Here is a 25089-nt window from a genome sequence, read left to right on the forward strand (position 1 = left end):
TGAAGCAGGTGTAAGGAAGTAGATAACTACCAAAATCTTATTTTAATTTACCCAAATTGTATAATAGTCAAAAAGTGTGCTGATAAGTGTTGAATGTATCAAACACTGATCCAAAAACATTACTGAAGTTTATGTAGGGTTGTACTGCCTTCACAGTTAGATACAGGTTCAAGCTAACAGCCTGATAACTCCTGTATAAACTTAATGGGACACTGTTGTATTCTTTTTTCTTTCATTTTTAATGAACAATTTCCTTTCAAAATTGCATTAACTGCACAAGTCTAGTGTATAATGAAGAACTTTATTGTCTTTTAAGCACTGGAACTCATTTAGACACCCAGAAGCAATATTAAGATTTTCTTGTCATTTAGCTTGTTATCATTATGCTCCTTGGTCTCACTGTCCTGACAATCTCTTCTTTCTGAATCAGTGATGAAGAACGCTACAGATACAGAGACTATGCAGAGAGGGGCTACGACCGCCATAGGACAAGTAGAGAGAAGGAAGACAGACACAGAGACAGGAGACACAGAGAGAAAGAAGAGACTCGACACAAGTCATCTCGAAGGTTTGAGTTCTCTTTTTTTAATAGGATACGAAAGACTTGCCCAGTTAAAAAAAAAAAAAAACAACTTTTAAAAGAACCCCAAACAAACAGGAGTTTCGTGGAAAGATTGTAAACACTTGAATGTGCTACTTGGAACAAGTCTGTCATATAAAACATGGACAGATAAAAAGCAATACTGACCCTGGGTAACCTCGTACTGAGTGATGTGTGTGACTGTCAGTATGTGAACAGAAATTAGGACTTTGGGGAAAGAAGGGTAAAAATGGTGAGTCAGAAAAAGGTGGAATGAAGCTGACATTCAGCAGCATGAACAGAAGAACTCAACAGCCATTCTCAGTAAGTAAAATAACCCTTATGGTCACTTGATAGAAATTGTTCTACATGATCCATTTTAAGGTAGAAAGAGAAGTTAAGTCCAGAAAATAGGGTCAGCAAGAATGTCAAATTATTAAGGAATGCCAGCAGGTTAAAAGTATTATTAGAATATGGGTTACAAATGTGAAAAATCATTCCATTTTCCCCACAAAAAGTACAGGATGGGTAGATGTATATTCCATTCCAGGAAAAATTCAGTTATGTGCTGACATCCAAATACTCTTGAGTTGGGAGCAGATGCCGGTTTTCAAATATGAATGCAGAAGCTGGTTTTTTTGGTACTTTGTAATTAAATAGGGCCTGAAGTGTCAAGTGTTTGAGGCATGTTTTCTCTCTATTTAGTAACAGCAGACGTCGTCACGACAGTGAAGAAGGGGATAGCCACAGAAGGCACAAACACAAGAAGTCCAAAAGAAGCAAAGAAGGAAAAGAAGCCAGTGGTGAACCTGCTCCTGAACAGGAAAACACTGAAGCTGCCCCTGTGGAATAGGCTTGTGTGATTTTTGCCTACTTGCATATATATTAGTGCCAGAAATAGATTACTATAAATCTTGTTATTTTTCTGGGAATTATAATAATTTGCTCTTAATCTTGTTCTGTTAGTTTGAAATCAAAGGTTACTTTGGTTTTTTTTGAAAATAAAAGAACGAATTTTTCATGTTAAGATTCTTGGACTGACTTTGTCTTTTAAGAAACAGTGAAAAAACAACTTAAAGCTAGAGGCTTATGCTCTTACAATATAAGTAGGGCTTAAATTCTTTGTATTAAATTGTCTCCTTTTTTCATAAGCCAACGGGAAGGTCATTCTTTTACTGACTTTAGAACAGTGTGCATTCATTTTATTATATACCCAACATCTGGAACAGTGTGGGTTTAGCTTAGCTTTTGGAGTCATGTTTGGAAAGGTCATCCTTTACTACAGGGGTAGACAGGAACTGGAGGCTCTTCAAAAGCCTTGTAATAATGTGAAGCAAAAAAAAATTGGGGAAAGTAGGAAAGGTGTCGATTGTTCTTAGTTGAATGGAACACTGAGTGTGATGATGATACACTTGGTAATTATGTCTGGTTTGTGTGGGTGCATAAGGATGAATTAAGCTGGATAATCGTCCCTGCTGCTTTTCAGTGGCTTAAGAGAGAGTTCATTTTAGTCTTTGTTCTAGGGGAACAGCTGTCCTTAACATGATAAAGATTAACAAACACATCCTCTTCCCACTGCAAGCTTGTGAGATAAAAACAAGACTGTGGAACACGAGTAATTTGCAGAAAGACAAAGGACTATTTTAAGAGACATATAAGACCATCATCACTTTCAGGTTTACTTCATGCAGAACTGTATCAAGTGTGATTGATAAGGCAGTCCCACAAAAATTGTACTGCTATTCAGAAGATTTACTTGATGGCATTAGCAGGGTGCAGTGTATTTCCTTAAAAGTAATATTCTATATAAAAATCCCAGATTTAATAGTATTAATCAAAACAAACCAGGGAAATGAGGTAATTTGGTTTTGGATGAAAATAACATCTGTACAAGTACACAGTTACAGTTATTTTTAATTATTTTAGAAATTTCATTCACAGTTTTACAGACTAACAAACAGTACTTGAAAGTCTTGAAAATACCAGCTTCATGCTGACCATGAGAAGGTACACGTAATCAAAGTGCTGTGTTGGATAAAAACCTTCACCTGATTATTGCAACTAGAAAAATTGCAAGAAATATTTCCATAAGTTATTCAAGGTTTTCTTTTTGTAAATCAAAATAAAGTGGGTGAGCAGAAGCTGTTGCTCCTTAAATTTCATTATTATTATAATGCATTAAATAGATATATAGATATGTATAAAAAAAACAACAAAACCCCCTTAAGAACACAGGGAAGGAAGGGCTTAAGTCTGTAGCTTGGATCACTCTGAAGTGATTTTCTGACAGGTGTCACTGCTTTGCCTAAACTTGACTTTTCTTGACATGCAGGTTGAAATTTCACAAACATTTTCTTTATAAATACATACTTGACCCCCCCAAAAAAGCAAAGACTGATGTTCCTTTTTTTTTTTTTACTTTTGTTTCCATGTTAAGATACTTGTCATACTCTCCATGAAGACTTGTTTTATAAAAAAGTGCCGGGCCAGGACACAATTGTGAGAGTAATTTTTCCTTTTAGTTCTTTGAGCATCCTTGCCAAGCAGGCATGCATCATCCCTGACGTGTTCCTGCCATTGACAGCAAGGAGGATGTCACCGCATCTGAAAAAACAAATGCAAGACAACAATTAAACAAGGTGACTTCTTACCTTAAATGTTTTCAAATGCCAAAGCACATCCTTCAACTGGGGGGAAGGGGTAGAAATTAGTATTGTGATTCCTTCTCTGACTAACTACTGTTCATGAATAAGGGAATAAAGCAGGTGAAAATACTTGACTTGATTGAATTTCTTACAAATTTGTAATTAATTAGACATATTTGAAAGAAAACATGATACAGGTCTTCTGATGTTCATTCTGAAGAATCATCTTAACAGAACCATAGAAGGGCTTTGGCTGAAGGGACTTCAAAGATAATCCAGTTCCAACCCCCTTGCTCTGGGCAGGGACACCTTCTACTAGACCAGGTTGCTCAAAGCCCCAACCAACCTGTCCTTGAATAAGGAGGAGCCATCCACAACTTCTCTGGGTAGCCTGTTCCAGTGCCTCACCACCTTCGCGTTAAATAATTTCTTTTTAATATCTGGTCTAAACCTACTGCCTTTCAGTTTAAAGCCATCTTCCCTTGTCCTAGCACTACATACCCTTGTAAAAAGTCCCTTTCCAGCTTTCTTGTAGGCCCTCTTTAGATACTAGAATGATCTGTGTTCTGAACAAATTTACCTTTTAATCCTCGTTAATTGATGTTTGTGCCATGACTGTACATTTACTCTCTTCAATTTTATTGGTGTTTGCTGGGAAGATGTTTGGTTGGGGTGTTTAGAACTAGGTATGTGGAAAACCTCTGTGCTGGCATGCTTTGTACCACCCCGGAGACCAAATTGACTCATCTTTTAACTTACACGCTAGTGGATTGCTAGACATCTGAAAACATTCTCCTATGAAGGCAGATCTGTTAAACTTCAGGATACTTATGTCCTGCTTCCAGATCTCCCAGAGTTATTTCTGTATCAATGAGTCCTTCCCCCGTCCCTGCCCGTCTTAATGAAAACATGTTTTTTAACAACCACTATAGTCAGCCGAAGAAAAACTTAATTAAATGCTACTTTTTTTAGATAGTTATCATTACCTAATTCTGCCATCATTATATGCTGGTGTTCCCCCAACAATGGATTTGATAAAGAATGGTTTGTTCCCAGTATGTTCTTCATAACCTCCTACGATGCTGAAGCCAAGACTTCCAGATGTATTTCTTCGTAATACAATTTCTTTGCAGCTGTACAAATACCTGAAATAAACAAGTTTAATTAAATGTCTTATAGTTAATTTCAGATTCTGATGAACCATTAATATTGAATCTGCCTTTTCATGCACCCACAGAGTGTTTTTAAGAGTTAAAATAGTGCCATAGTTCCACTGTATTAAGCACCTACACTTCTGTTTCTGTAGTACTGCTTTCCTGTTATAACCAGATAACCAGTTGTCCCAAAAGTAAAATTAGTAGGTAATCTTGGGCTTAAGTATTAAATAAGTTTTTTTATAGGGTAGAAATCTATGCAAATGCTCTAGATGGTGTGATGGAAAAAAAGCACTTGAGTCTGGATTTAATGTTTGTAAATCAGCAATTCAAAAAACTATTTCATCTACCTTGTACAGCCCAGTGACTTGCTTATCTTCCAATGAGCCTGTATGTGATTAATTATGTCAAAGTGCTCAGGCATTTACTACCGTGGGGCACATCAAAGTGAAATAATTCTAAGGATAATGGAATGAATTACAAAAATGACGGCACAAAGACAGGTATTGGTGGAATTCGGGATCCTGAGCTTTTCTTGTTGAGTAACCTGATAAGTTACAGCATGGAAGATGAGAGAAACTTATCATGTGAGTCACTGCTTTGGAGTACTGAGTCTGCTCTCAAGAAGATAGCTTGTCCTCACTATAATGGTTAACACAAGATTTTATAGTAAGAGAACTGGAATCTGCATTTCTCTCCATTTGTCTTTTGAATGTTTTTTATGATACTGTAGGTTATGCTTGGTCAAAGCTTAGGTTCCAAAACTAGGAATAGGGGAAGACAAGAATAATGTTATTAGACTCTTAAATGTTGCCTGTTGCTCTGAGTACATTAATTTCTGTTTCCTTTTTTTTAAACCAAATTAATTCCATGTGTTACAGAGTGAGTGATAGAAATCTGTCCATAGTACTTAACCCACTTATCGTTAGTGGTGTACCCAGAAATGATTGAAATTACTGAATGACTGAAAATACATTTGCTACTCCAAATCTTAAAATATAGGCTGACCTACAGCAGGCAACTGTTACAAGCTCTATTCAGAGACTTTTTAGGTTTCTAAGAAGTACCTGACACTTCCATAGGAGGATAAATAGCCTTTATCTTAAAGACTGATATGCCTAGTGTTTTAAAAATTGTGTTTGTCAAATAGTGCATTTGCTGTCTTTCACAGCAGTAATACTAGATTAGTCCCCCAGGGCCTACAAATATTCACCTGCTGCCGGGATGGTAGGTATGTAATATTTGCACAAGAATTCACTGGTTGCTAATGTAAGAAACAGGTGACATTTGCTTTTTCCTCAGCAGCCAGGCATTATTACTTTACTGTCTATGGACTCCTTCAATGTGCAAAATCACTTAAACCCTCTATGTGTAATGGTACTTGTCAAGGTCACGACCAAGCAGTGCCAGGATTCAGCCATTGGTGCTATAATTCTGTGTTGATTTTGGGGCAGAAGTCTCTGCTGCCCAGTGCTACACTCACTGTCTTAAGGAGCACATTCCTGAAATTGAAAGGTAATCAGGTAAATCCTAATGCCATAGAAAAGCAGAAGACAAGCAGGAGGAGAAAAGACAGTGAAGCCAAACATGGCTTATGTGCATTCTGTACATGCCGTCTATAAGGTTATTAGTCGCATGGTCTCCATCAGTCCAGAAGGCATAAATACATATTTGCTGTCAAAGTGTATGATGAATTTAAGTAAAATGGACACAGCATAATAGCATTAGGATTGTTCTCTCTGCCAGAGCAGAGAAAATACATGGGGACCAAGGAACAGCAGCGAGAAGCCACTCTGTCATGACTCTAAGCCCCTGTGCTGCCTTTTGCCTCACCAAAGGGACTGGGTGTAACCTGCTGTGGTGATGAGGCAGTGGAGACATGGACGTCAGGAGAAGAGGTGCTGGTGTGATGCTCAGTTTGTGAAAAGGGGAGGAAAGGGGATTTCCCAAAGTGTTTACAAATTTCTCTTCTTTGGTTCCCAATACCCAAATTGGTAATTAAATGTTTTAAGTTCTGAAAGCCAAGTCTGTTTTGGCCACGACAGTAATGAGTGAGTGATTTCCCTGTCTTTTGACCCATCAGTGTACTTGCTCTTTCTCTTTTTCTCTCATCCTGCTGTGGGTGTTGGTGCAGGCAGGTCTAACCCATCACAACAGCCATAGCTAGAGACTGACTCCTGAAAGAATAGGAGTGTCTAGGATGTGTTTATGCCTTTAACTCGATGTTTGCTTATCTTCATTCTATGGGGTAGAGGTATAAGCATGGCAATGCATCATCCATCACCTGTTTGTCAGCGCTGTCAGAACTGTGCAAAGGATGCTGGCAGGCAAAGCTGAGCTGTGCATAACACAGCTACTGCTTGCTCCAAACAGTTCAGTGCCTAAGCAGAGATGCCTGCTCTGCCTAAGCAAAGAGCAGCCCAGAGGGAGTCTGTTCTTTTAGGGCTGTTTAATCATAAAGACAAGCTAGAAAGTACCACAAAGAAAAAATAAAATCATACAAAGGTGCTTAGTTTGAGTAGATTGTATTTGTGGTAATGAAAGCCCCAGTCTGGGTGTTTTGACCCAGTCAAACTACCCTAACCCACTAAACTGCAACCAGTCTAAGGAGAACCATCTCCTGCCTTGGAAAAGAGCAGCTCACAGTCTTCTGCCTTTATCTCTAAATACTCCAGAAGATGAGGATAAGGAATAATTTATGTGTGAACCTGCCTCAGATGCAAGATTTCGGGATATAGAGTATCTACTGACAGGGTCCTATCCTAAGAAATACTACAGCCAAGCACCAGTTACCGATGCCTGAGGAATTTAAAAGTGCCTGTCTTCAAGTAGTTAAATGTACAATTCCCTGCTGATTTTCATGAAGCACAAACATCCTTATGCTCTAGGAGTGAAAACCAGCCCAGCTGCAGGAGGACTTCGGCAATAACAGCTATGAAAAGCATAACTCCCTCCTCCCGCCCCATTACAGTACACAAATGGCAGCAGAGTAAGGAATATTTGAGAATTGCTTCCACCAGAGTCCTACAGCCCAGACTGAGTTACTTTGGGGGTGTTTTTGTCCTAATTTCATGGTTTACGTCTTGTTCTACCCCAGATTTGCAGAATGACTTTGGCCACCTCATCTCTCATCTCACTTTACAGATGAACAAAAGCACTTGTGTGAAGTACTGTTTGTAAATGTTATGACAGGATGATCTAAGAAGTATTTTACGTACTAGCTGAGGAAAGAAAATGTGAGGAGAGCAAAGAAAGGAGAGCAGGAAAACAAGCTAGAAGCATCATCACAGAGCTGGGGAAATGCTTTCTGCCAGCTGTTCCCTGTTATTTCCTTTGCTCATACTTCACAACAACATGTCCCTCTACCAATAAAGGAGTTCTGTCTTCCTAAACAACAAACAATTAAATTAGCTACCCTGAAATAAGTCTGCGGGCGAGAATGCTTAAGGTTCTGCATCACTGTTTCCTCTCACCGCCCAGCCCGCAGCCCCTCTGCTTGCACGCAGGCCAAGTTTTGACAGATGTCAGATGCACATGTGCACGTATTTTATAACCACCACATATTGGATCGTACTACAGAAAGAACAGAGGAGCTGTTTATGTATTATTAAGCCATACAAAAGTGAGAAAACCCAATTCTAAGATCTCACAAGAAAAGGACCAAAATTTAAGTGAGATCCACAAATGTTAAATCAGCAAGATGGCTTTTCCAAGCCTTTGAGCTTTAGTGCAAGAGATCAGATAACTTGTCTGATTCTGCTGCTACCAACTTCATCCAGAAAAACGATATAATTCCCTAACTCTCAATATTTGTGTCTCTTGTCTGTACTCATTTCTGTAATATGCATGCAGTCCCTGGGAAAGGGGAGAGTTCCATTCTAGTATGGAAAATCAGGCATTTACAGTAAGCTACTTTAAATCATGTAACTATTATTAATGTTAGCCTGTTTTCGACTTCATTGGTCATGGACAGAAGTCTATAGACATGCTGTAAGTTCAACTCAGCAAATTTTATGGGACCATTCACAGGATTTTTCTGAAAATTTCATGGATTTGGAACAAAGAAGGGAAGACCTTCCCGTCCCCTCAGTTTCCTGAGCCTGAACATCTGACTCTTAAGTTGTAAGGTCAAGCTGCCTCTGAACCCCCCCCTTGCTTGCTGTGAACACATACACACACTGCACTGCCGAGGCTTATCAAGAGCCACATCTTTCCCTTCTCAAAAGAATTAAAATAACCTACTACCCTCTGCCTCCTCTTTTTAAAACCATGCGTGTTCCTGGCCTACCAGTTTTACTGCCTTTTCTATTTGTTAAATTTGGCTTACATAGGTGTACCCTTTCCTGCCCATCTTCCCAAGTACTTTGCATGATCCTGCATAATCGTGATTTTGACATTTCTACTTTTCTGTTAGCTGTACCAAACATTCTTAGACTCACATATCTTGGAGCAGTCCCTCTAGTCAATTGTTTTAATTAAAGTAGGTGATTCTTCAACATTTTGCCCCGTAACTGCACATCAGGCACTTTTTCCAAGATGGACCTGTCAGACATCTATTTAGACAGAGTATAATTTTCTCCAACAGCCTGGAAAATGTAATGAAACTGCTGACAATATCTTGGGATCTAGTGAGATGTGATCCTTGCCTAAAGCAAACTGAAAGTCAGATAGAGAAAGGTTAAATGCACAACCTGGAGCACAATGAGTTAACATGATACACATCCTAGTGAGAGAAGCTGTTGAAGGACTTTCAGACATCTGATGTGGGCCCTGGAGAATCAGAACAATAAGTGGGTGAGCACACTCATGCTGGAGAAGATTGAAGGGTCTGCTAATACCTAGTGAGCAATCTCAAACCTGACCCTCTTGTGCCCCTACTCAGCCAATCAGCTGCTAATAAGAACACAGAGCACCTTTGTTACTGTCACATGGCATGTGCGTTGGTGCCTATCCCAGGCGCTAGTCTGATGTTCAGAGCAGTGTCCCCCCTCAGCATACCAATGTCCCCATGTCTCTTTGAAGAAGGGCCATGCTGTGCTCTGTGCACAGCCTCGCAGCTGGGGATAGAGTTACAATGAACTCTTGTCTTCAGCCTTGCCGACGCTGGGGCTGATTTTCCTTCAGACCAAAAGCATTGGAATGCCTTCACACATGCAGCCTTCAGAGGAAGAAGGCTAAAGAGAGCTCAGAAACTGTTTCTAAAATGGGAAAACCCTTTTTTTTGCCAAACTGCAAAGCAGAACTGACTGATGTGAACTCTGTGTGCAAGCCTGCAGTACTGTGAAGCTCTGTCCTCCATCTCCCCTACTATGCTAAGGTAGTGGGAACTTCAGGCAGCTGTGAGTAGGAGATGATGACCAGGCAGCTCAGGTTTTCTACACAGCCCAGTGAAGGTGGCATAGGCGGGGTGCAACTGTTATAGTCCATCCAGCAATGGATGGTGATAGAAGGCAAGACTCATCACTGCAGATTGCAGTATCTATAGGGCCTCTAGTCTGTTGCTGTCTCTTTACTGAGAGCATTACTCATGCTCCGGTACCTTCACCATGCTGGCGGTCAAGCTCAGGAGTGCAGAAGTTAGCAGGAATGAGGACGACCCTGTGCCTGCCTGTCTTCAGAGAGACTGAGTGAGGAAAATTTACCATTGCCTGGGGTAGCAAGTTGAGGAGCATCCATTTTCTGCATTTTCTTTTTTCTGCTTTTCTTTCACAGGCATAAAGATGTAGTCCTCTCCACTGGAGGAGGAACATTTTGCCTATGGGTGACAGACACACAGCCTGCCTTCTGCTCTTGCAGTGCTTCAGCACATTATACAGTTAATAGCATTAGACCAAGCCCCAAAAAACATCTGGCCCTCACAGCAGACCTTGCTGCAAGGTGAATGAGCTGAAAATGGCTCCAGCTAGAGAGAAGGAAACCTGTTATGCAAGAGTAGGAAATGAAGAGGAGTCCTGAAACTGTGCCTAGGGAAAAGCCCACCTGTTCTGCAGGCCATCTTGTCCTGCCCTCCTGTGAAAGAGAGACACTGAACTGCTGTGAGAGTTAGGAGTACAGTCAAGAGGAACTTATAAGCGAAATTCTTCGTTCCTTAAAACTGAATATCAGTTTCAACTCTGTGATCCCAGCTTTGCATATTCACAGATTCACAATGTGTCATCTCATACTTTATGGAACATTGCAGAAGCTGTAGGTATTACACCGTGCACACCGAGAGCTTAGCGACATGCGATGTGGCTGTTATTATCCTTGCTGAAATGACAGCACAGCTGCTTCCTGTGTATGACAAATGGACTTCTTTCAGGCGGGGGTGGGGTTAAAAGAGGTGATTTGGAGATACTGGCCAACTGCACGAACTTTGCAACATCTGGGTAAAGTCAAACAATTCAGCTGGATTTGGCTAAGGACAAGGGCTGTGCAGCTTGAGTGTTGCAGGAGGGGTATCTCTCTCTGCCTTCTGCAGGGTGGTCGAGCTTAGACTCCAGTTCAGCAAGCTCCTGTATCCCTGCAAGATTTTTCTTTCACTCCCTAAGTGCCAGATATGTTTTCAAGATTGAAACAATTCAGTATCCCATCCTCCCTTGCAAGGGGAGCTGCATGTCTATTTTGCCATGTACACGTACCCATTTACAAAAGGGAGGTATTTAGAGTCAAGTCAGTGACAGAGCCTGGATTTAATTAAGATGTCAGTGCAATGAATCAAGCCAAAAGAAAGAACTGCCAGAAAATACAATCTTTCCTCCCACTCCCCCTCAGCAAGAGGTTGCAATCCTCCCCCCACGGTGGACTTACCGTGGCAGCCCCAGCCACATAACCCAGGACGGTGACCACTCGCTGCTCTCGGAGGTCACCTGTGTGTCCTCAGGCGGTGGCAGGTGACCCTGCTCCTCATGGACCTCACATGCTCTCATCTCCAGGGCCTTGAGCACCACTGAGGAGTTAGTGTTCTTCAGCAGGGCAACAGCCTCACTCCGGCTGACTCCCGTCAGATCAATGCCATTCACGTTCAGGAGGATGTCACCTGAGACCAATAAAACGGATGATAAAAACCCTGCAAGCATTTCCAGGATCTCTTCTGCACCTCCGCAACCAAGTGAGTCAAAGCCATGGCCAAGAAGTGGCTGTCTGACAAGGCTTTTTGTTAATCCTATCATTTAACGTGGATGTGAAGCATATGCTAGTAAACATGCCACAGGCATGAGGGAAGGGTCTAGATTCCTGTACACAGAAATATTGCATGGCTGGACAGAGGACTTGTCCTGGTTTCTTTCTATGTCATGTCCTGCATCTGGAGCTGAACAAACAGCTGGGGTCCTGCTGCACCAACAAGCTTTGGTACCGGTGCCTCGTACTGGTCCGGTACTAACCCTAACCTGGTCCGGGTCTCTGGAGTCCACTTCCAGCTAACAACATTTTTACTCAAGCTAAGCTTGAAACCTGACAGCTCAAAGATTTTTTTCTCCCAGCTCTCCCTTAGCTGAGGACTGCGACTCCAACCAGCTCTTCCTAGTTTCCTTTGTGGAATAATGTGTTATTATTTTTGTATTAATGCCTGTTTGAATGGCTGCAAGCCAAACCATCTTTCTGTATGCCTTATTTATAATATAGGCACAGCAGCTTCAGACAAAAATGCAAAGATGGCCTCAATCACTACAGGAAGAACAATAAAAACATCACTAATGTCATGCAAGCAGTCACAGTGCCAAGTGCTCTGCTACCCTTCACAGCAGGCTCCCACACCAGGGCTTCCCTTGGTGCCCTCTGTGCTTGGCCTGGATGCTTCTCCAGGCAGGGATGTATCACTGGCAGTCCAGGCACTGCAATATGAACATTAAAGTCTTCTTGTGGTCTGCCCCCAACAAGAAGGACAACAGCCTGCTCTAAATCAGAGGCCTATGGTGCTATTATAACATCACATATTCATTTGTTTCTAATTTTATCAAATTAAATAGGCTGAATTTTCCATGCTGCCTCATGATGAATACTTTTTGGAAAGCATATCCCACTGAGAGGCAGTCATTTCCCAGCAGGAGGAAAGAGGAAACCTGCTGTTTTGCTCCTGTTGTCATGTTCTCACATGGGTTTTGTTGAACAGACACAAAGGGGTGGTTCCCATGGGTGCCAATGCGAGGTACCGAGACCCAGGCTCGTGGGACCTTGGGTTGTGGGGCTCGTGGGTTGCAGCTATTCTGCCCCATTTTTGGGTGCCTTCACTTCCCTCAAACTCAGGATTTCCCTTCAGCTTCCATGCAGTGACTGGACTAAAGGAAAATATAGGGGATGAAGGGCAAGCAAGCTGTGTCATTGCTGGATGTAGGCTACTGAGGAACTTGGCTCTTGGAGATATAACATCCTGAAACCTGACAGTATCATCTTTCCTCTGCTGCCCAGCTATTCCCACAAAACCAACTGATAAAATATGTTCCTCATCTTGCTCTAAAAGCTTATTCATGCATAAGGGGAGAAACTATAAGCTTTATCACTCTGTTATATCAACAGCTAAATGGGGTTAGGAAGCCAAAGTTTCCAGACATGATGTTAAGCCACAAGGCGCTAATGTGTCTTCTTATATAATAGGAATTCTGCTCCTGTATATTACATTCAAATTTATGAATGCAATGACAAATAAGCACAAAAAATTACTTTAAAAATGCATGAAGGTTGCACAATGAATGTATCAGGAGTTAGGAGATGGTGGTGCAAGCTAATTTTCCTGTGAAAAGCTATTTATCTTTTTTTTTACCAGAATATTCCTACATCCTGTTTCACAGAGATGATTACTGATGCATATTTTGCCTTGTCTGGTAGCTGACTTGAGACCCTCTAATGTGACACATCCCAAAATCTATAGGATTGCTGAAGGTGTCAGAGTCTGAAGCTCTTTCATTAACCCTGATTTCAAAAGAAGCCTTTGATTTAAAGCAAACTTTCAAAATCCCCCTCTTTTACCTGTTTTTATCCTGCTGTCTCTGCTGATAACTCCTCCAGGTTCCACACTTATCACATAGATAGGCAAATCCCATTCCCGGTTAGATGCTCCGCCTGCCACAGTCATTCCCAGTGATTCTGTGTGATCTTTCCGGACAGCCACCACCTTCTCATGACAGGTGACAGTGTGAAGGGTGCTCTGTGATGGAGAAAATAGCAACAACAAATGCAGTTTGTAGGCATAGCGACCTCTCTGACACCTTTGGCATTTCCTATCAAAACAAATATTCATGGAAGTAATACTAAGGCACTTCCCAGCCACCTGCTGCACTTGGCCTGATGGCAGGCAGGACTCCCTCGGGGGCTTACGTATCTGCAGTCAGAGCTACCACCAAGAAAACTGGGCTTTAATAGTTAAAATCAGGCATTTCTCCCACCAAAACCAGAGTTGTTTTAGTGCCAAGACTGATAGAATTAGGTCCTTGAAATGTAAATAAGGAATTTGATTTAAAAAGGAAAAAAAAAGCTCTTGATATTAGTGTCACTAGTGGCCATCATATCTTTGGCTATCAGGTTGTGCTTCTTATCCGGCTGCTTGCAGTCTGAGCATGATCTGTACAGTTAGTGAGAAGTAACTAAATTCCTCTTGGGTTTGAGGAATTAAACTATTGGGGACATATTAGAAGAGACATACTTCATTTGATCTTCCAGGTATCTGTGTTTCTATGTAAGTTATGGGTGGAAATACACTTGAAGAGTAAGTGTTTCTGTTCAGTGAAAGAGAAGGACATTTACAGTGAAGAGCTAGCAGTTTTTCCAGGGTGCTCTTAGTGCTTGTGTTTGAAGGGTCACTTCGGGACAGTCATCCCTATATTTCCGCCCCTAAACAGGAAAAGTTAAATACACACAGCTGGTCATGCAATAACTAGTGCATGAGTGAGGGTGAAACAAACCCACAGGTGCCCTCAGGATGGAGAACCACTGCAGTGCAAGCTCCAAAAAAACCTGTGAATTGAACGTCATGTTTACCATGCACTCAGTTCTTACAGAAGAGCTTGAAAGGCAATAAAGTCTGGATTTAAATGTTAGTTGTTTTTCTTTCCTTAAGTATTTCATAAGCAGTTCTCCTGACAGTCCCAGCCCCTCTTGCAGGAACAGCATCATCCGTTTTAGGCTCATATATAATAGCACACTTCTAAATACATTTCAAATGTGTATTTAAAAAAAACCATTCTCATTCACAAATGTGACCTCACATTCATAATATGCAAAAATAATCCATGAAACTCATTTAAAGCCACATTAATCTCTTCTTAGAGATCTGACATCTCACAAAGGCATTTTACATTGGTTCCTGGGCCAGCAACACAGAAAGTGGAGCAGATGAATCCACAACATCTCCCTGAATGACAAGGATGGACAAAGGAAGATTACAGCAAGAATTTTTTTATGGGAGTAGGGCAGACTATGTCTTTGATTTCTGTTTTTTTTTAAGGTATGTTTGGTGGAACAAACTCCACATCAAGATTTCAATGATGCGATGTTAACAACAAAACAGGACCTTCTAGAAGCTTAGCAGAGGATTTCTACGTGCTTGAGCAGATGAACAGTGGCTGCCACAGAGCTCCAGAAACAAAAAGGCAAAGAGCGCAGTGGAAAGAGATCTCTCAGTCTCTGGGAGCAAACCCGAACTAACACAGTTGTTTGGACATATTAGACGTGGTCCATGCAGAACACAGGCACTATGTCAGAGTAATTTGGCTTAGGGCTTGCAAACAAACCTAAAAATTTCTGAAGGTTTTAAAACCTTCAGAAAATGTTGTCTTCCAGATAAACTTTAGGTTCTGATCCAGATAATTTTAACCTTTCACCTTTGTCATTAAGGTGTAAATATTTTAAACATAGTAGTTCTATCTTCATGCAAATTAAATTTAACGTTTCATCCATGTTTTGCAAAAATATCCTTTTTCCATTGGAAAGGAATGGCTTTCCATTAGGAAAAGGCCACTTCCTGAAACATGTGGGATAGGGGCACTACTAATTTTCACAAAATTGCAGTCCAAAATTTCGTAACAAAACAGGAAATTGGTATTATATTTGTGGGTCTGAGTGAGAGACCAGTCCTGTTACTTACGCAGCGTACATCCAGTTTCACACAACAAAACCATTACAGCAATAATTTTATCACTACCTTTTGAGGAATAAGCACAGAGAGAAAGATTTCAAAGTAGTGCTTGGGAACAAATTGTCCTGCTACATTTCAATGAAGAATTATAAAAGTACTAGTACTTGTATTCTCAGCCACAAAAGACCAATCTTCCTTTGAAGCTACTCTTTCCCATGTCATTTTTTGCATGGCTGCAGACAGAAAGGATTTGGGGTGACTTGACTGAGATGATGGCAGTGATGAAAGGAAAGTAAAGCCTTTTTTAGTAAACACACGTAGAACTTGCTTGGAGGTATAATCGATAGCAAGTAAACCAGTTAAAAGGCAGTGTTTATCAGGGACTGCATTTCAATGCATTCTTTTCTAAACAATTGTCCTTCTCTGTCATTTTGAAGTGACCTTCGAGGTCAGGAGAAAAAAAACATAACAGTTCATCTCCTCCTCTTTTTGTTTTTTCCTCCTTTTCTGTATATTCACTGGAAAATAAATATTTACAGCAGATTATCACAACATCAAAGCCATAACACGTGCAGGCAAAAACCATTGCTGTGTCTGTTTGGAAAATGTACTTCACCTGAAGGTTAACCTGTTTGTATGGTCAGGAAACATTGCCTGCTCCAGCAACATTTTCTTTGCTTTAAGTAGTAGACAATTCATTTGAAAGAAGCAAGAAAACAGTTTCAATTAAAAACAAGTGCTATTTAATGAATGGCAAAGCTCCCACTGACTTCAAAGGAATTGAATCGGGCCTGTTTATCCATTACAGCATGGCTTCGCAACCTCAGCTGCACAAGAAAGTGTTTGTGACATCTCTTTTCTGAGTCTAGGCAGCAGCCAGAACAGTTTGGGCTGTGCTTCCCCTATCTCTGTACAGAGGAAAACAGATCCATGAGACCCTGTGCAGGACCAATCTCTTGGCACACCATACACCTGGCATCACTACCACCAGAGAAGGACATGGTCCCAAGAGATCATCCTCCTCTTATCCAGAGCCTTGTGGGCCACATGGCTGGTTGCCACTGGCCTGAGAGGCGCCTCCTCACGCCATACAGATGGAGGTTGGCTGTCATGAGGCCAACAGCTTGGCCCAAAGTGGTTCCTGAGCCACTGCACAAGCTAGACGGCTGCTAGAAGCTAGAGTTTATTCTTGGTGCCGAATACAGCCAAGGGTGGAGAACTGATTTCAGCCCATGTATACAGTGAGAGCAGTTTCCCTCAAAGAGAGCATTCCTGACCTTCTAATATCACCTCCTACAGTAAGCTCAGGGGACAAAAAACACCTTAAAATTAACCGGAATTCAGGGCAGCTAGCAATCGTCTAATCACACATAATAAAGCAATCCCACCAACAGCAGTAGGTAGCAGACTCATCAAACCACACTCACGTAGGTGACTCCCCTGACAGTGAGGTCTAGCCAACAAGCATTACCTTGGTTTTGGGCAGGAGCATGTGCTGCATTAGGACACTGTACAAACCCTAGGCTTGCAAGCATCACTCCTGCACTAATATCTATTTAAAATAAATAACATTTTTTAAGTCTTCCAAAGCCAGTTTAAAGATCTTGAATTGCAAGTTATATTCAGTTAAACCTTCAGCAAAATACCATGAAATATTTGAACTGACACAGCCATGCCCTATAAAAGGGCAACTAACACTCTAGTAATGTCCAAAAGTCCACAGTGCATGAAGCTCATTGTGTCTACCGGCTCTACTGATCTGCTGATCTCTTGCCAGAGCATTTTCTCTGATAGAAGCCCTCCACTATGTACACACAAAGCTAAAGGGAGGTAGGAAATTTTCTTTTTTTGGCTGCGATCTTCCCTGGAAAGTGCCCAAATGGTGGCACTGGACAGAAGCCCACAGCAGCACACCCACTCATGTGCTTATGTAGTAGTCATCTCTTGTGGCAAACTGGAAATCCCCCTAAAAGCTATGGCCTATCCAACAAGAGATGATTCATTAGTCTTTACAGCACTTACTCATTAGTCTTTAAAGGACTGTTACAAAGCCAACATTGTGCCTTCAATCTCACAGCTACGCAAAATGTTGTTGGTCTTACCAAGAACTGCCATCCAACACCTCTTGGTACACAAAGAGAAAATGAGGATCTCAGGCCAGAGAGAGACAAATATTTCGTGTTCCCATGTGGTACCAGTTAATTACGCAGACCAACACGGTAGAGTTAGCAAGTGCTTGGATCTTCCCTAGGAAGCATACAGTAGCAGCACAAGCTAATTGCTGTCCTCCACATATCTTCCTAAGGAAATCATTGCTTCATTAAAAAGTAATGCCTTTTCAGATGCATGATTAGTTGGGCACTACTTGCTACTTGGTAGTAGCTACTGAACATTGACTCTGCTTTAACTCCTGCTGATCTGATCCCACCTAACAGGAGCTGTGATTGTGACTTTGTGGAAAAGGAGAACTAAAAATAGGTAAATATATACTAGTATTTTTTAACACATAAAAACACTGAATAATGTCGTTTTAAAAGACCTGCAAAAATGGGTATACTTTAAAATTTGTGAAATCCAGAGCTAGAGTTACCTCCTGGCTGACAGCTGTGCATCCAATATTTGGTCCAGAGGTCCTTTTAAGGACACAACTGGCTACCCATCAAGCAGAATGAACTTAAGCCCTGCCCTGTACACCTCCCTGATGCACCCCTGGCACTGGTGGCCAGGGTCAAACTTGCATGGATTTGCATAAGTGGTGACATTAAGGGTGATTAATGTAAATTAGCCAGGCATGTGACTTTTAATTTAGTGAAGTAAAAAAATTCAGTTCCTTCAAGGACATGCCTTGCTCTGTCTAAAATGCAAAGAATAACACAGAGTAAACTTAGAAAACATATTTTCAAAACTCTAGCTGCATTGGTTCCTACTAATACCTCATATGTTTGAGTATTAGCGTCTCTCTGCCTTAAGCAGAGAGAATATTACAAGTCTAAATGCACTAAACACACGCTGTGACCAGGTACCCAGGGGCAGCTGGGGCACAGTTTGGTAACCACAGCCCTATCCGGGCAAGATGGCTGCTCTGTGCTGTGTCCCGGGGTTGGGTCCAGCCATGCTGCACACTGCCAGCCCTTATAGACCCCACACCATGCAAGCTCCAGGTGCTGCTAGAGCACAACAAATATGCTTTCAGTCCAAAGCTCCACAGAAAGTCCTCATGCTCACAGCAGCCAGGGCGACCAGAGCTGCTGTGTACCACCAAACTGACAGCTGGGTCAGGGCATGGGCATTTTAATAAATGACCAACAGCCTAATAGTTACTGTAATTTTCAAGTAGCTTATGGGAAACTTTCAGGCCAGCGTTTTGTCTGAAGACTATGCTACATATGGAGAAACTTAAGAAAAAACCTTTTCTTTCTGTTGGAGCGCATTGTCCTGTGCTGGCTCACACTGCTGGTCAGATCTGTGGCCGTGGCCAGGATACTGTGTGCACATAAGCACCTGCCCCACCACTGCCCACTGCCTTCTCTTTCCCTCCCCACCCCAGGTGGAGTCTGGGCAGAACCAGGGGATAACTAATGAGCAGCACAGCTTTTGTGTTTCCATTGCCAAGTAAGACATGCTACTTCTGTTGACGGAAACCAGAGATAACACCCTGAGACATGAAAACACTAGCAGCTCTCCCATTCCCCTGTCCCATGGATTGCAGAGAAACCACACAAGTGCCCTCACCTTGCTGGGGTTGTTTCTCTCAGCGGAACAAGGCTGGGAGCTGCCAGCACTGTAATTCCAGCCCGTCTCCTGCAAGAGGTCGGGGGTCTGCTGCCTGGTCTGCCGCGACACGACGAAGTGAACCTGCTTCTCGCTGGCCTGTGGGAGGAGGTACAGTGTGAATCCCACTGCCCCAGTGCAACAAACCCCTGCACCTCAGCCCCAGAGAGTCTGTGAGATGCGGGTACCGCTTAAACATTGGTCGGCTTTTCCATTAATGAGGTTGCTACAACATAAAACAGTAGCACCAGTTCAGGTCAATAAAGTTTATAAAAGTTTACTGCCAGCTACTTAATACTTCTTTCGAAAATTTGGTGTTAACTCTAAAAAATCCTTTCTACCTGCCCCAAATTTGACTGGAAGCAGTGATCCACCACAGTGAGTGGCGATCAGCTCTCACCTACACCTGTGTATACCACTGCAAAGCAGCAATTTGCCTGCCATGGCAGAGACAGACAGACTACCAGAGCTGGTGGTGCCCAATGGATGGGAAAGCTGAAAAAGATACAATTAACCCTGAAACCATGTGCTTATGCCTTGCCTGGTGAAAGTAGGTTATAAACAATGTAATTAAGTCCACTTGCATGCAATGAGCATGACAAATGTAAGGAAGCTTAAAGAAAGGGAGAAAAGGGATTTTATTTCATGAAATAGAATCCTACTGCAGCAGAGCACAGATAAAGAGGGTGGGCATAAGTAAGGACACAGAGCAATAGAGTTTAGGATGGGAAAGTAACTCAAACTCTCACTCTAGGAAGAGTAGCTTCAAAAGCAATTAATCCAAACTCAAAGCACTTCTAGGCCTTTTTGCACAATGCAGTCAAAATACTTGTGTGCCTGAGAGATGCTGCAATGCTTCTACTGAGGTAACATTGGCTCACTATTTTTAAGGTGCTCTGTGTGTGCCTGATATTAGTGGTAATTCTGTGTACAGGTGATTTTTTTTCTGTCTTATTGAATCTGTATTGTTTCCCTAGAAGCAAATGGCTTCATTTGCCCCTCAGTGAGGCTCATATGAATCTGTTTAAGACAACAGTGATACAAAGATAAAGCTGAGAGGGAGTGGGGTTTACCTGGATAAATCATAGATGTCTGCCATAAACCAATATACTGAACTGAAAAGAAGAATAGTGTAGAAATAACCTCAACGCTATAGAAGCATGCTCAGAAGACATAAAAATTAATCCTCTGATCTCCTTCTCTCTAGCCTAAAGACCTTGGTGTTGTGCCAGGCAGGAGCGGCTCTTAAGGACCAGTCTGCAGAGGGTCTCCTGCCTGCTTGCTCTCAGGTTATACCCGAGGAACTGCTCAGGATCTTGCGTGCAACCCCCCACAAACACATCTGGAGGCCTGGTGCTCCTGGGGCTGCAGCTGCAATGCTTGCTGGTACCGCAGCCCCGGGGGCAGCAGACCTCCTGGCTCGCTTGCTGGCACGGTGATGTGCCCTGCTCACTGGGGAGAAGCTCCAAGGAAAGCTGGCAGTGAGCAAGCAGCTGAAAACCAAACCCAGATCCAGTTGTGCTATTGAAATCAAATCTGCCACAGACAATTAACAGGAGCCAGAGGAAGCTTCTGGGATTTTTGTTTTTATAGCTTGGTTTGTCCTTTCTGGAGCTGAATTCAATAGCAGTAGCTGAGAGTTAAAAAAAGCTTTGGAAAAATATCATTTTAGTTAAGAAAAAGCAACCTACGTCTCTTAAACCTCCAACTTCAAGCCTGAAATACACATGTTCCAGCTGTGCTATTTTCAATGAAGTAAAAAATGTGCACTTCTTCGTTACTTTCCCAATATCTTGGGGGATGCTATTTTTTAAATTAGAAACTCAAATCTTCACAGCTTCATAATACATCGTTTGATGCATACACACATATTTCAAGGTATCTTTCTCGGCATTTTTAACAGGTCTGGTTTTATGGAATACTTATTCATGGACTCAACTGGTACCCAAAAGCAGAATTCCGTATGTTGGGAGAAAGGAAACCACCCTGGTCCCTAGTTTGTAACAGGACTGAGGTGGAACTGAAAAATACAAGATTAAACCTCCCAAGGACAGGAAAATACAGTTTTCCCTAAAATGAACAATTTCAACTTAACACAACTTCATTTTGAAACTCATCTGCTGCCACATGGTAAGCCTCAAAGCTGGTTATTTAGAGAAAGGTTATAAACATGATTAATTCTCATAGAACAACTAGCAAAAGTTCAACAAGAGTCTCTGTTGCAATGGCACATTTGTCTACAGGCCAGTCAAGCTGAGCAGTTTCTCAGAAGTCTGAGTGGTTTAGAAAGTTATCCAAACAACAAGAACAGCTTTTGTATTTACATATATATAAAAACCCATTAATGCTTCTACTGATCAGATTATTCATTGCTGATTCATTCTGATCTCTCCCTCCCTCTTACCACTGGCTTTTCCCACAGTTCTTTCTCTATATTTTATGCTGAAGTGAAAATTAAAGAAAGGAGGTTAGCTTTGGTACTGAGTCCAAGTAATAGCTGAAACAATCTACTAGAATTAAAATCTGTTACAGCCAAGGCAAATCAAGCAGGAAGGCAAAGACACAGTGGCAACTTCTGAGCATCTAGTAGGTAATTGCATCTTAGAAAGAGGCAGCAGTGCTGGTCTTGGCAGAAGCTGCCCCATTCCTTGCAGGGATGATGGAGCACAGATACGCTCCACATCACAGCCTGCTCGTCAGAGGCAGTTGTTGGGAGGAAGAGCAGCTCACCTGTCCCTAGCAGCTGCTCTGAACTATGGTGGGGGAAGGAGGTGAAGAGGAGGGTGAACATCTGGGGTCAGTAAAGTCTGACTCAGCCCATGTAGCTTGGCTTGATGTGCTCACAGCAGCACCCCTGATCTCTTACCTTGCTCCTTTTCTTGTCGCTCTCATGGAAAACAGATGTGAAATGTCTCATTATTTAGATTAAAAGTGCCCCTTCTGACACAAGGCCATGGCTAAAGATGACGTGACAAACAGGAGGCAGCAAACTCCCAAGTGTTATGATGTGTGCACGTTCCTAATTAGCACTTATATGTTTGTTTCATTTCAGTTCTTGTGACAGAGCTTAGAGCTTATAAACAGCCAGACATCTAATCTGCTGATTAGCAACTGCTTCACATATGCTGGTGTATAATTTCTATAGGCCTCAAGAATCAGATTTGTCTCAATTATTCATTATTTAAAAGTCAAAAATAATCAGATTCCACAGAAATCAGACAGTCTTCCAGCTGTGCTTGGCTTAACAAGCCACCACACCTTTTCGTGAATGTTAGGTCTGTTTTAAAAGAAACTGATGGTGTATTTGTAGCTTTCACCACCATAAATTAGAAGACCTCAATGCACTGCAAGCGACATGCTGAGCTCTCAACAGGCAGGATGCTGTTGAGAAATCAGAGGACACAGTGAAATATCCCTTCGTGTAAGAGGCAAATGCAAAACACTTGTGGCTTCAGTATAAAGGTTTTTCTCTGGCATAACATGGAAACAGGAAAGGCAAATGATAATTGATGAAAAAACACAACAAAAAAGACACAGGTTCCAGGAATTTTGCATTAGACAAATGTGATTCATAGAGCTCACATCAATGCAGTGTAATCCTGGCTGTTTGGAAACCTGAATCTCCCCTTTGATGGGCTTGTTTAAATTCCTGGAGACTGGTGTGCATTTCAAGCATTACTATAAATAACATCCACTCTTTGGAGACCAATAAGGGCTTTAGCTGCATTTTTAAACACTTGTATGTGGATAGTCTTGTTAGTAATTTTTTCCACTTCATCTCACGTGTTTTTTGTTTATGAAGCACTGATGCCTTGTTTTGTAGCCATAAAGAACTGCTCCAAGAATACTAGTTTTTTAGAAAGTTTTTCATTCCAGACTTGTTGCCCTCAGAGAATTTAAACCTTCCCCCTTCTGCCTTCTGTTCCCAGTTAGTGAGCTACATAAGGTAATCCAGAAAGATGCTGGACCAGAACTTCAACAACTGGCATTATGTAAGGGGATGAAATTTTCTTCACCTATGCTATCAACTTCACAATAAAAGCTGGCTACAACCAGCTGTGAATCTATGCTAACACAGGAATCCTTTCCACAAAATGGGTGGATTTGACTGTTTGTTTCAGTCTGACTTATATTTCCCTGATTATACCTGTCAGAAAGGAGAAGCAGCTGGCCTGATTTGACGTCCTGTTATTTCATATTATGAAATTCTTCAATATGTGAACACTCTACATGCCTCCAAATGAAATTCAAAATTGCACAAGTATAATAATGGCTATAAATATGAGATAAAAGCAACAAAAGATTCTTGGCTTTGCTTTTTATGTTGAAATTTTCTAAAAACATAGTCTGTAAACAAAAAACCCAAAATGGTTCTGGAGGGAAAATTAGGCAAAAGCTGACCAATTTTGTAGCTGAGAAAGGCACGAGGGTTTTTTTTGTCTGACAGTTCTATGCTAGCACTCATTTAGTACTCCACGAGTCTAAACAGTGATTAATAAAAACTACAGCTATAGATCAATTTTTCCAAAACATCTGGATTTCCATATACTGGATTTAGGTAAGAAGTATCTAAGGTGTGGACTACCTTCAGCTGTAAAGCACATCTGTGGGAAATCACTGAGTCTCAGAGGGTGATGTTCATCCTGAAACATGCCATCCACTGCCGTAGGCTACTCTGGTTTGCGCCAGGGCTGAACCAGAGAGCACTGTGACTCCTGAGCCAGAGGAGTCAGGATTCTGCTGGAACCAGTGCTCCCAGGGTGCAGGCTGGCATGCCTTTTGGCAGCTGGCATCAGTCTTTGGCGATGCTCAAAGTATACAGATGTTTACACTGCTCTGTATGTTCCAAAACCTGATGGTAGCAGGCACCTCTGTGAGAGTCCATGCCCATGTTCACATTTGTCCCCACAAAAACCAAGGAGCTTTTAGAGGAGTAAATTCCCATCCAACCTTGACTCCTTCCCTCTACCAAATACACAAACTCAGTGTTTGACCTCTGCTTTGCAATGGACGATGAAAAAACACTGCTTGGCCTTTGCACAGTCCAAACCCCATCAAAGTGCGGATGACAAACCTGTATCAGCTGGGCTGCGCTCTCTGGACTGCCGTAGCGGTGGTCATGCCCATTGATGGCCAGCACCCGGTCATTCTCCTGCAGCTGTCCATCACGGGCAGCCATGCCACCTTCCAGCAAGTTGAAAATAAATACGCCTGGCTCATCGGCCTTGCGGACCAGCTTTATTCCCAGCTGCTCATCTGGACTGCTCTTGTTTAGCACAACATGGAAGCTGTCATCCCTGTTGCAGTGAGCATGAAGGGAAAGTCCACTGTTTCGGCACCGGTATCTCTGCTCTCGGAGCACCGTCAGTCGAAGTACATGGCAGGGTTGCTTCAGGATTGACAGGGCATAGTTGTGAGGCACATTTTTGATGTCCATGCCATTTACCTGGAAAAGAGAAGTGTAAATCAGCAGCAGAAAGACAGTCTCTTCGGAGTTGGCACTGGGGAGGGCAGATCTATTTACACAGATGTCTTCATATGAAGTGACGTGCTATTTCAAACTGTGTCACACAGAAGGCCAAGTTTCTGGTGCAGAACAATCTTCCCCTCCAGGAAAGGATGCGCTGCACATACAGCTTCTGCCCTTTTTCTTCCCCTTTCTCCCTGATAGTCTCCAGACATACAAGCTAGTTTTCATCTTTCTTACTGCTCTTTCCCAAGCTTCAATATCCTTCCATATATCTTAGTTTTATTCCACTGGCTTCTGATTTCAAATTGCCTTGCCAGCCTTTCCTTTCACTCCCACTGTTTTCCTGCTGTTTCTCTTCTTCTTTATCTCCCAGCTGTTCAAGGTACAGTAAAAAATGTTCTTCACTAATGAATCTCTAA

General features: G+C 42.0%; 2 protein-coding genes across 16 annotated transcripts in view; one reads left to right on the forward strand and one right to left on the reverse strand.

Moving 5' to 3' along the window:
• The window catches only part of FIP1L1 (factor interacting with PAPOLA and CPSF1), a 40133-nt gene extending 37326 nt beyond the window's left edge, over positions 1 to 2807 (forward strand). For 4 of the 6 annotated variants that reach the window (XM_032110272.1, XM_032110268.1, XM_032110270.1 and 1 more), the window contains 2 exons: positions 431 to 568; positions 1286 to 2807. In XM_032110272.1, the coding sequence (XP_031966163.1) occupies positions 431 to 568; positions 1286 to 1433 (286 nt within the window). In that variant the 3' untranslated portion in view covers positions 1434 to 2807. The remainder of the gene's footprint in view (positions 1 to 430; positions 569 to 1285) is intronic. The other 2 variants (XM_032110273.1, XM_032110269.1) reach the window with 1 other exon arrangement.
• LNX1 (ligand of numb-protein X 1) overlaps positions 2477 to 25089 on the reverse strand; it is a 122154-nt gene continuing 99541 nt past the window's right edge. For all 10 annotated transcript variants that reach the window (XM_032110257.1, XM_032110255.1, XM_032110258.1 and 7 more), the window contains 6 exons: positions 24275 to 24646; positions 19162 to 19299; positions 13326 to 13503; positions 11169 to 11397; positions 4212 to 4370; positions 2477 to 3184 (listed from right to left, as the gene is read on the reverse strand). In XM_032110257.1, the coding sequence (XP_031966148.1) occupies positions 3049 to 3184; positions 4212 to 4370; positions 11169 to 11397; positions 13326 to 13503; positions 19162 to 19299; positions 24275 to 24646 (1212 nt within the window). In that variant the 3' untranslated portion in view covers positions 2477 to 3048. The remainder of the gene's footprint in view (positions 3185 to 4211; positions 4371 to 11168; positions 11398 to 13325; positions 13504 to 19161; positions 19300 to 24274; positions 24647 to 25089) is intronic.

The sequence above is a fragment of the Corvus moneduloides genome, chromosome 5 (genome assembly GCF_009650955.1).
Source record: "Corvus moneduloides isolate bCorMon1 chromosome 5, bCorMon1.pri, whole genome shotgun sequence".
In the NCBI taxonomy this organism is placed as follows: domain Eukaryota; kingdom Metazoa; phylum Chordata; class Aves; order Passeriformes; family Corvidae; genus Corvus; species Corvus moneduloides.